We start from the raw sequence: 11,211 nt of genomic DNA, 5'->3' as shown, positions 1-11,211 counted from the left end.
TAATAAACCCCAATCAGATGTTAGACACGACTTTGGAGATTACGCTGGATTTACGCTCATCTGTCAGCAAAAATCGACCGCTCAAGTTACGACATCTCGATTACATACTTTCACCAGCTCTAAACAATCTTCAGTCAGTACATTGACAAGGATCAAGCCTGTGGTAATTATATACACTTGGTTAATTTTTAGATTCATGACCCAATATTTCAGATTTGTGACTGAATTGTATTGTATTGGGAATCTGTACTGTCATTCATTGTAACCTTGTTTTTATTCAATATATAATTGAATGTTATAGATTTGTCTGTGTTCTGTTTGTTGGTTTGAAGGGGAATCACAAGACCTTTTTGTCACGGTAATTTTTAATCCGTAACAGTATCTGTGGTAATGGAGACTGGACGGACGGTTTATCCTCTTTTTGCCACCACCATAAGAGAACGCGAGATGCCAGCATTCACTGGAAATTCTGTATTGCTACATGCCCAGCCACCATCAACACTTCGAACGACGTCATCACAACCCAGAACCATGGACACAAGCATCATAGACAACATCAAAACGCCAGTGAAGTATGCCGATTTGGTATCTCACGTCATTGGACTTTAATTGTTTATAATTGTGAAAGTGGGTAACCTGTATAATAAATTTCTGAATATTCTTAATTTGTACTGTATAAATGTATTAAAAACGTGAGCAAATCTTCAATTCGTGAATTATACTTCAGACACTGTAATGTAAATATTGTGCAAAGTTTAATAATACTTTTATTATACTTAAGAAGCCACCGCCTATTGTTCTTCCAATCAACACGCATGACTGCTTCGCCACCCTTAACAATAGGGTGGTGGCAACACGAGGAGACCCCGGACGGACTACGGACAAATTGCGTCTAAGTAAACTTTGGGGGCAAAGTGCAGTTGAGCCAAACACAAAAAAACTAAAATACAAATAAAACCATATTGATTTAATCAACATGAACATATTGCATATGTGACCTTATCATTAAACGTGATACATAAGAAGATGAAGAAAGTCTTTCTTTACTCATAAACCTCTTAAAATAGTTAAGTTTAAAATATTAAAATAGTATTATTAGTTTTGATATATAAAAAACAACATAAAATTCTTACATGGGCTGAGTACATGATTAAATAATAAAAACCATATTGATTTAATCAACATGAACATATTGCATATGTGACCTTATCATTAAACGTGATACATAAGAAGATGAAGAAAGTCTTTCTTTACTCATAAACCTCTTAAAATAGTTAAGTTTAAAATATTAAAATAGTATTATTAGTTTTGATATATAAAAAACAACATAAAATTCTTACATGGGCTGAGTACATGATTACTTAAAATTCCTTTCATTGATCTCAGCATTACGCCTATGAAGGAAGAACGACCATTCATCACTATTCCAAATTATTACCTGTTGAGTCGAGTTTGAATGTTTGTGTGTATTGGCACTGGGGATAAAATGGTAGAGTACTGTGTTTTGACTTCAGCAAGAAAAATACTTGTTTCCGATTCGTAGAAACAAGCCACGTCCTGCAGAGTCAATGAGAATCATAGTTACAAGTGTCTCAGTGTATCCTGGTAGATAGATTTAACAGTAAACACAAACAATGACTTTACCAGTACCTCACAAACATTGCTCTTTTACCAGTACCTCAGCACCAGAATTTCGAACACTATCGCTTTTTATATGAAGGTGGCACAACACTGCCAATCACAATAACGCCCCCATCACATCATAAGCCGCCACTATCAGAAGGCGTCCCCGTCAGGCATCCCCATCAGGTGTCCCCGTCACTAGGTATCCCCATCAAGAGGCGTCACCGTACAACAAGCTGGCTTTCCCCTTCTTTCTCTCATCAGAGAAGGCGTGCAACTGGCGAGTGTCCGGGTCGCGATATATTGCCTGCAGCACCGCCATGTACGTCGTTCGTGGTTGCAGCTCGTGACCGTATTTGTTGTGGAGTAGGTCCAGGACGCCCTTAAGAAGAGAAGATAATTAGCAACACAAGATGTCTACACCATCACGTTCACCTCTTCCACTCTAAAGACAAAGTTACTTTATTTTTTTAAAATGGTGAAATTGAAAATGTTAAAGATTAAACTGTTTAAATTTCACACATACCTGTGTTCTAACCACTGAGCTAAACCCCCACCCACCCACACCTCCGGCAGTCGTGATGTTATTGAGGTCGACAGATCCGTCACAAAGCCAGAATACCTACAGGACCTCCTTATCCCTTAGGCCCCAGAAAGACAGCTCCGCTCTCAAAATCAGAACTTGCTCTCTGCACCCCGCTATAAACTTGAAACATTTGGCAGGGAATATTTGCTTGTTCTGCCCCACGAATGTGGAACTCTCTCCCTTTGGCCTTAAAATCAGCAGTTGACGTCACCCTATTACTGAACACCCACCTGTTTTCCTCTCATTTCAACTAACTATATTCCCCTCACTGTGCATATGTATATAATTGTAACATGTCAGCGTTTTGAGCATGTGCCTAGTGCATGTACAAGGCGCGTTACAAATGTACATTTATTATTATTATATTATTACATTGTCAAATGACATGACGTATATCTATCTTTCAAACACATAAATTAGATACACATAAATATATGCTCAATCTACACTAGTAGCAAGAAAATAAAAAGGAACAGAACGTGCTTAACTTCTTTGAGTGGCATTTTAAAAGTAGGGAAGTACAATAATGACAAATGTTATGGATAACAACTTCTTCTATTTCGTGAGTGTGACGTTTCGATACAGATTCTTGTACAGTTGTCGACAACGGTACAATAAATTGTATCGAAACGTCCCTCTCACAATGCAATAGAAGTTGTTATCCATAAAGTTTGTCAATAAGAATAGTTACTCAGTCTATGTAAACTTAGGCTCAGTATTCGAGTTTGCGAGTTGTAATAGACGCGACCTTCTATTAGGGTTTGTTAGACTCAGTATAGCAGTGTAACGAATAATACTGAACCTAAGTTTACCTGGACTGATAGCTACTTAAAACTGAAATATGTTTAAGCGGGTCGGAGAATACAACCCGCAACAATGCCAGTATGTAGCAATGGGCGCATGACTAATGGGCTACAACCGTCTAGTCAATGTTAGACACATTACCGGCAGTGCATGCATTCTACCAATCAGCCTACAGTAGTCTCCCATGGAATATGTCACGACTCTCGCTGTAGTGGTCCTAACTGCCTGGAACAGCCAACGTTGAAGTCTTCAGATTAAATTTTAATGCTCAATAGGGAAGTAGACCGAGCTCTCGCTGGTCATCCAAGGATAATGAGTGAGTTTTACGCCGCTTTTAGCAATATTCCGGCAATATCACGGCGCGGGATACCATAAATGGGCTTCACAAATTGTACCCATTTGGGGAATCGAAACCGGGTCTTTGGCGTGACGAGCAAACTCTTCAAGCACTAGGCTACCCCACCGCCCCGTGATGTATTGTAGCCTGTCAAATCACAACATATTTCCAAAGTATAATCCATCGTCCCCTGTTAGTAGCACACACGGCACCCTAAAATACGGTTATAACGAACAGGCTTTACAAGAAACTGACGGATATGATGAACTTGGTTGTTTTGTCCGGGTCACTTGCTGTATATGTTAGGGACCGTTCGTAATTTATGGCTTGGGGGGAATGATAATGATTTTTATGGAGAAGCATGGGCAATGTGACTCCCTCCCCTAAAATTTATGTACAAAGTAAGTGACCCCCCTGCATGTCATGTACAAAATCATTAACCCCACCCTCCCATATTATTAAACATAATGTATTAAATATTTTATGTACAAAACTGATGACCCGGCCAATTAGGCCATTAGGCCGATGTTGAGTTGTCAGGGACTTACCTGATTGAATCCAGGTTCCCACTTGACTTTATCCGGGAACAGCTGATGGTGGAAGCGTTTATGCCTCACTGCCTCCTCCACAGACTGCTTCAACCACAGGATCCTGACGGCCACCTGGGAACAGGTCATCGTGACCCTTACACACACGGGAGTAAAATGGTGGCTAAATGTAAGCCTAGCCCAACACACACGCTGTATAGTTTGAACATTGCAGAGTGCAGTCTTAAACAATAGACAGTGTCTCGTAGCAATGTGAAGGTGGAGCAAGGGCAACAGTATTTGGTAGCCGTGTGAAGGTGAAGGGAAAAGTGTCTGGGTGTGATGTGAAGGTGAAACAAGGGCAACAGTATTTGGTAGCCGTGTGAAGGTGAAGGGCACAGTGTCTGGTTGTGATGTGAAGGTGAAACAAGGGCAACAGTATTTGGTAGCCGTGTGAAGGTGAAGGGCACAGTGTCTGGTTGTGATGTGAAGGTGAAACAAGGGCAACAGTATTTGGTAGCCGTGTGAAGGTGAAGGGAAAAGTGTCTGGGTGTGATGTGAAGGTGAAACAAGGGCAACAGTATTTGGTAGCCGTGTGAAGGTGAAGGGCACAGTGTCTGGTTGTGATGTGAAGGTGAAACAAGGGCAACAGTATTTGGTAGCCGTGTGAAGGTGAAGGGCACAGTGTCTGGGTGTGATGTGAAGGTGAAACAAGGGCAACAGTATTTGGTAGCCGTGTGAAGGTGAAGGGAAAAGTGTCTGGGTGTGATGTGAAGGTGAAACAAGGGCAACAGTATTTGGTAGCCGTGTGAAGGTGAAGGGAAAAGTGTCTGGTTGTGATGTGAAGGTGAAACAAGGGCAACAGTATTTGGTAGCCATGTGAAGGGCACAGTGTCTGGATGTGATGTGAAGGTGAAACAAGGGCAACAGTATTTGGTAGCCGTGTGAAGGTGAAGGGCACAGTGTCTGGGTGTGATGTGAAGGTGAAACAAGGGCAACAGTATTTGGTAGCCGTGTGAAGGTGAAGGGCACGGTGTCTGGGTGTGATGTGAAGGTGAAACAAGGGCAACAGTATTTTGTAGCCGTGTGAAGGTGAAGGGCACAGTGTCTGGTTGTGATGTGAAGGTGAAACAAGGGCAACAGTATTTGGTAGCCGTGTGAAGGTGAAGGGCACAGTGTCTGGTTGTGATGTGAAGGTGAAACAAGGGCAACAGTATTTGGTAGCCGTGTGAAGGTGAAGGGCACAGTGTCTGGGTGTGATGTGAAGGTGAAACAAGGGCAACAGTATTTGGTAGCCGTGTGAAGGTGAAGGGCACAGTGTCTGGGTGTGATGTGAAGGTGAAACAAGGGCAACAGTATTTGGTAGCCGTGTGAAGGTGAAGGGCACAGTGTCTGGGTGTGATGTGAAGGTGAAACAAGGGCAACAGTATTTGGTAGCCGTGTGAAGGTGAAGGGCACAGTGTCTGGGTGTGATGTGAAGGTGAAACAAGGGCAACAGTATTTGGTAGCCGTGTGAAGGTGAAGGGCACAGTGTCTGGTTGTGATGTGAAGGGCAATGATTGTGTTTTGTGTCCCCCACATACCTGAGCATTGACTGTAGAGATCCTGGCCCCCCCAGAAGACCCAATGATAAGTCTTGGATCTCCTGCTCCGTCCACAAATATCGCTGGCGCCATTGACGATAAGGGTTGTTTCCCCGGCTCGATGTAGTTGGGAGGAACTGCCTGAACAAGACCAAACATTTATCTCTGTAGGAAACACCATGGTCCCTAACACACTGCGCATCCTCAGGAATGAAGTGACCGTTATTCCCGATCCGATCATATATATAACTCAACAAGACCTGTAAAAACCCGGGTTAGAATTGGTCCTCAGCAACCCATGCTTGTCGTAAGAGGCAGCTAATGGGATCGGGTGGTCAGGCTCGCTGACGTGGTTGACACATGTCATCCTATCATAATTGTGTAGATGGATACTCGTTGCTGTTGATTACTGGATTGACTGGTCCAGACTCGATTATTTACAAACCGCCGCCATATCGCTGGATTATTGCCGAGTGTGGTGTAAAACAAGCAACAAACCCGACAGTGAGTCTAGGTTAGAGCATCAAGCAACACGCAACAAAAACTAAGTATCCGTAGGGTACCCGTGGTTCCATATAAGAAGAGTGTTGCTATACTGCCGATACAGATGATGTACACACCATAAACATTCATGATATGGTGTTAATGAGGTTAGTTTGACGGTCAAGGATCTTCTCACCTTCAAGCCGTCGAGGTAGGAGACATTGGGAGTGGAGAAGTCCGCCATCTCGTTGTTGAGGATGATCCCCGTAGAAGGTGACACGAGGAGGGAACCGAAGCTACAACAGAGTCAGCATATGTCCAACTGTCCATTATTTTCTGCCGGATTAAGGCCGTTTTAAGTTCGATTTTGATAAAGGATGTAGATATGGGGTAATCCTGAGATCTTCAGGCAGAGCGGTATCAAACTAGAGCAAACTGTCTCATTTTGATTAAAGCGATGTGTACACTGTACAGAAAGTAATATTAAAATGACAATATTTTCCTGAAGGACAGCCTGTGCTGCATCCATGGATTCATCCAGATCTGACCGGTTTCAGAGTGTGGGACAAAATGGCAGACACTGTCACATAGGTTTGTATTTGTAATTAAACTTTTACTTCTCTTACCTCTGCCACTCGGTATTTTGGGATTTTTTTCTTCCAAACAAAAAAAGGGGCAGTGGGGTAGGCTAGTGGTTAAAGCCTCCGCTCCGGTTCGATTCCTCTCATGTGTACAATGTGCGAAGAACCATTTCTGTTGTCCCCCACCGTGATATTGCTCAAATATTGCTAAAAGCGGCGTAAAAACACATTAACTCCAAACAAACATAATTTGAAAAGAGTGTGACGTATACAGCAAGAGGTCTTACTAGTAGTTGATGGTGCTGCATACCGCCACGGCGTCGCCGTTAGGAGCCAGGACGTTTATCTGTGCTGTGCCCTGCTCGTCCCACGGTTGGCCGGTGATGTCGGTGTAGTGGCTGGCGTTGTGGGTCCGTCTCAGGTCGATCTTCTCGCGCAGGGATGCAGCATAGGCAGGGGACGTCATCTTCTTAATGAGCTGTAGGAGGGATGGAGTGAGTGAGTGAGTGAGTGAAACCCACGAGCACAGCATGTGCTGACAAACATAGGAACCACCTGGGCGAACTGGGCGAGTGAGTGAGTTAATATTTAACGTCACATCGGCAATATTTCAGCCATATCGTGACGAGAACATTTGACATTGAAATGGAAGATATAGATTATAAAAACCTGCCGACGAAGGACAGTAAAACAACTAGAATATCACAGATACACATGTAAAACTAATACTTAAATCTAAAACATTTAACTATGGGGGACAACACAATATAAAATAGGCTACAACAACTGAAGGTAGAACACCATACTAGGGACCATGGGGACTTACAGTACATTTGCTTCCTGCATGGACCCTAGCTGGATGGGCGAACTGGGAGTTGAACCGTATGTTTCATATACCTAAATGGCAGCGCCTTATACCACTGGCATACCCGTGTACCTTTCGAACTGTTGGAACATAACTAGAGTAGACCACTGTCTGTACTGATGGACAGCGAAACACGACTAATCCGAGGTCACGATTAGATCATGTCCGAGTTGGATCAGGCCGGAGTGAGTGAGTTCAACGCCGCTGTGATTACTATTTAACAACAACAAATAATAACAAGAACACATAGTAATCAATATCCCCCGCCACAGTGTTCTGTTTCCTATTTCGTTCCTGTTTTTCAACTTCACTTTATATTTATGTCCGTCGGAAAACACATACCACATTTGGTTTCCCCAGCTATAGCAGTTACTCAGAAAATCTGTTCCCATTGGGATAACGTGCACTAAGTCTAGAGAGGGCCATGACAAGGGACATAACTATGTAACAAATAGTAACACTGTTTCCGTTTTCGACCTCAATCAAGGCATTCATGTCCTGAAAAAACATACCAAATTTGGTTTTCCTATCTATAACGGTTTTTGAGAAAATATGTCCCCAACATCTCGGATGGACGGACGGAGCTCAAAACTATACCCCCCTCCCACTTCGTGGCGGGGGATAATAATAATAAACTTTGTTAGTTAAAATTTGTTTGTTGGCTTGTCTGTTGTTTAAAGCCGCACTCAACAAAATCCCATAAGGCGATGGTTTCTAAATAATCGAGTCTGGAACAGACAATCCATTCAGTGATCATGAGCATCGATCTACGTAATTGGGAACCGATGACATGTGTCAATCAAGTCAGCGAGCCTGACCGCCCGATCCCGTTCACCGCCTCTTACGACAAACCAATTCTAACTTGGATTTTCAATGGTATTTCCTGCGCCTAGAGGTGAAGCAAATATTCGCAACAATAACTTGCAGACATTACAGTAACAAACGATTCAATAACGACAGACAAACCAGTGATTGATAACATGAGCACCATTATCAGCAAGGTCCCACATTGTAAATATACTGAACCACAAAAGAAACGTTACTTTTTTCACACGGTGGTGTTTGTATAATGATAATACCGTTTTGTCAAAAACAAATTCTATCCAAAATGACAGTTTGGGATATCGACCAAACGCACATAAAAAGGCAGACGTATGACATTCGGGTGATGAAAATGCACCTGCATATCGTGACAATCCTACCTATGAAAGCGAGTCCTAAACTCGCCCGAAATCATTCTTGTTTCGACACAATCGCCATACCACGACTAACGAGAGACAAGAGGAACCAAGCCTTGGGACGACTGCAAGTTGGTTGGACTGCGCGGAGGGTAGTCAATCATTTTAATGTTCATGTTAGGACAATCTACCGACTGTAGGAGTGGTATCAGGTCTCTAACAGCATCCAAGACTGTCGACGCAATGGACGACCTTCAGTACCATCACAACGTCAAGACTGACAGTTTGTACGCAACCATCTGCTCACCAGAGCGACGGAAACAGCACACCAGACCATTGGGACTCACAACAGACCCATCAGTGCCGATACAGTGTGTTGCCATAATCGCCATACCACGACTTGAGAAATCACAGGAACCAAGCCCTTGGACGATTGCAAATTGGTCAGACTGCAGGGAGGGAAGCCAATCATTTTAATGTTCGTGTTAGGACAATCTACCGACTGCAGGAACGGTATCAGACCACTTACAGCATCCAAGACCGTCCACACAGTGGACGACCTGCAGTAACATCACAACGTCAAGACCGACAGAGGGTCGCTTCACCAAAAAGAAGGAAACAGCACGCCAGACCATTGGCACTCACAACAGACCCATTAGTGCCGATACGGTGCGTCGACGTTTGCGCGAAAAAAACATCTTCCAGCAAGACAACGCCCACACTGCCAGAGCAACAGTGGAATTCCTAAGACAACATGGCATCCAAGCCCTACAATGACCTGCACTCAGTCCGGATTTACGTCCAATAGAACACCTTTTGGACGAGATTCAAAGAAGACTGAATGACCTTCAACCAAGGCCGACAACTCCGGCTGGACTCGATCAGGCATTAAGCAGAGTATGGACCCAAGTGCCTATGGCCTTCATCAACCGGGTAATTCATTCAATGTACAGACGATGCAACGACGTCATCGATGCCCATGGGGGCCAACACAATACTGACTTTGAGGTATCCCAATGGTACTATGTTAGGTGATTTTGTTTGTGTGAACTCTAAATGTGATTCCCGAAAAAGTGTTAACCATAATTGTCAGGTTTAAACTCAATCCTCCGTTTTGAGTGTTAATTAGAGCGAATTAAAGTGTGTGGTTTACGACACCTCTATCGCTGTGGCGTTTATTTTGCGGTTCAGTATATATATCAATGTTATACAGTAATACTAATCCATGACTCGCAACAAGTAAGAACAAGTTGTAATACATTTTCGACCATTATTTCATAATATAGCATTACAACTGTCTTTAACCAATTAACTCATCCATGGTTATGGCCGTGTATGTACGTGTCTCACATCATGTATCTGTACGAAGTGCGGGTCCCCCAGTTTCAGTCTATCTGCATAGGCAAACTTGAAAGCCTCTATTATCTTGTGGTATGTGGCCGCCTCGGCTGCCGGGGTTTCAATGTCAGCTGGGGTGAGGTTAAAACCTGGAATTGAAACAAACAACGAAAGAGGAATAGTGCTGTACAGTCCATCGTTCAGAGGAAAAGCTGAATATGCGCCGTAAAATCGTTACATGGTAACCGTTGCTGACGAATTAAATTCAATCATTCGTTGATGAATTGACAGAAGAATTGCAATTGGATTATTGTCTCACGTCGTTTATATGCAATGTTCCAGCAATATCAAAATGCAGTTCTTTAGACATTTACATGATTCTTTTGTAAAAACGCTGTAATACATTTTAATAGACATATTCGCCAAATATTAAAATAGGAGGGAAGTGGGCTGCCAAACTTAAGGCCTACCTTAAAAACGCAAAATGTTCAAATTATGTTTGTCCCTTTATCAAATTTAGAGAGCAGTAACATTCAATCAATAGTCACCATGAGAGGCATGCATCGTGGTTCCAGTAAACATCTGTAATATCGGTTACAGTTACAAGGACTAATGTACCGCCAGACATTGCGTGATCGCGGTATAGGCATCAACAGACAAGTGTGGATGTTTCATAGGACAGTAGTATGGTAGCAGCACATTTCCGAGGTGACGTAACGTGACGCAACCTCGAAAATATGCTGCTACACTGACGTCATACACGTATGACGTCACGACGATAGGTCCCGTGACGTCACGACCTACAAACGAAGGTCGTGACGTCACTTGATGGTGACGCAACCTCGAAAATATGCTGCTACACTGACGTCACGCCCTACAACGACGGTATTGACGTCACGTGGTCATTCAACCGTCACAAATAAGGGAATGGTCATCTAATACGTGTTCGTGCATGTACGTGTGTGTGTGTGCGCGCGCATGTGACATCTACTAATGACGTCACACAAACAAAAATGGAGACCATAAGAATCCATCCGTCAAGCTAAATTCTCAATTGCTCTCAGACGCGTTTTTACCTCATAAATGCACCATTAGCGTGCCAATAATATTTGAGTTTTTGAAGGAGGCTAGGGAATCTCGTGCTGTCTATGTAAAGCTCTCTACAATACTAGACCGCAAGAAACACCTAGACACTCTTAATCACACGACCACCCCGTCTGTGTAAAGCTCTCTACAATAATACAAGACGGTAAGACGGTGATATTCTACATGAAACAAAATGTGAGGTAGAAAACGGCAAAACAGC

The 11,211-nt window shown here is 43.1% G+C and overlaps 1 protein-coding gene across 1 annotated transcript in view; it reads right to left on the bottom strand.

The window, feature by feature from the left end:
* Positions 1 to 952: 952 nt before the first annotated feature.
* LOC124270116 (glutathione hydrolase 1 proenzyme-like) overlaps positions 953 to 11,211 on the bottom strand; it is a 33,198-nt gene continuing 22,939 nt past the window's right edge. Inside the window, exons 9-14 of the mRNA XM_046705134.1 lie at positions 9,918 to 10,054; positions 6,812 to 7,002; positions 6,140 to 6,239; positions 5,461 to 5,601; positions 3,899 to 4,012; positions 953 to 2,005 (exon numbers count right to left, since the gene is read on the bottom strand). Coding sequence (XP_046561090.1) covers positions 1,835 to 2,005; positions 3,899 to 4,012; positions 5,461 to 5,601; positions 6,140 to 6,239; positions 6,812 to 7,002; positions 9,918 to 10,054 — 854 coding nt within the window. The 3' untranslated portion in view covers positions 953 to 1,834. The remainder of the gene's footprint in view (positions 2,006 to 3,898; positions 4,013 to 5,460; positions 5,602 to 6,139; positions 6,240 to 6,811; positions 7,003 to 9,917; positions 10,055 to 11,211) is intronic.

This window comes from Haliotis rubra, unplaced genomic scaffold (assembly GCF_003918875.1).
Source record: "Haliotis rubra isolate DU_JTF1 unplaced genomic scaffold, ASM391887v1 Scf15, whole genome shotgun sequence".
NCBI classification, from domain to species: Eukaryota; Metazoa; Mollusca; class Gastropoda; order Lepetellida; family Haliotidae; genus Haliotis; species Haliotis rubra.
This window is presented reverse-complemented; position numbering and strand designations above follow the sequence as displayed.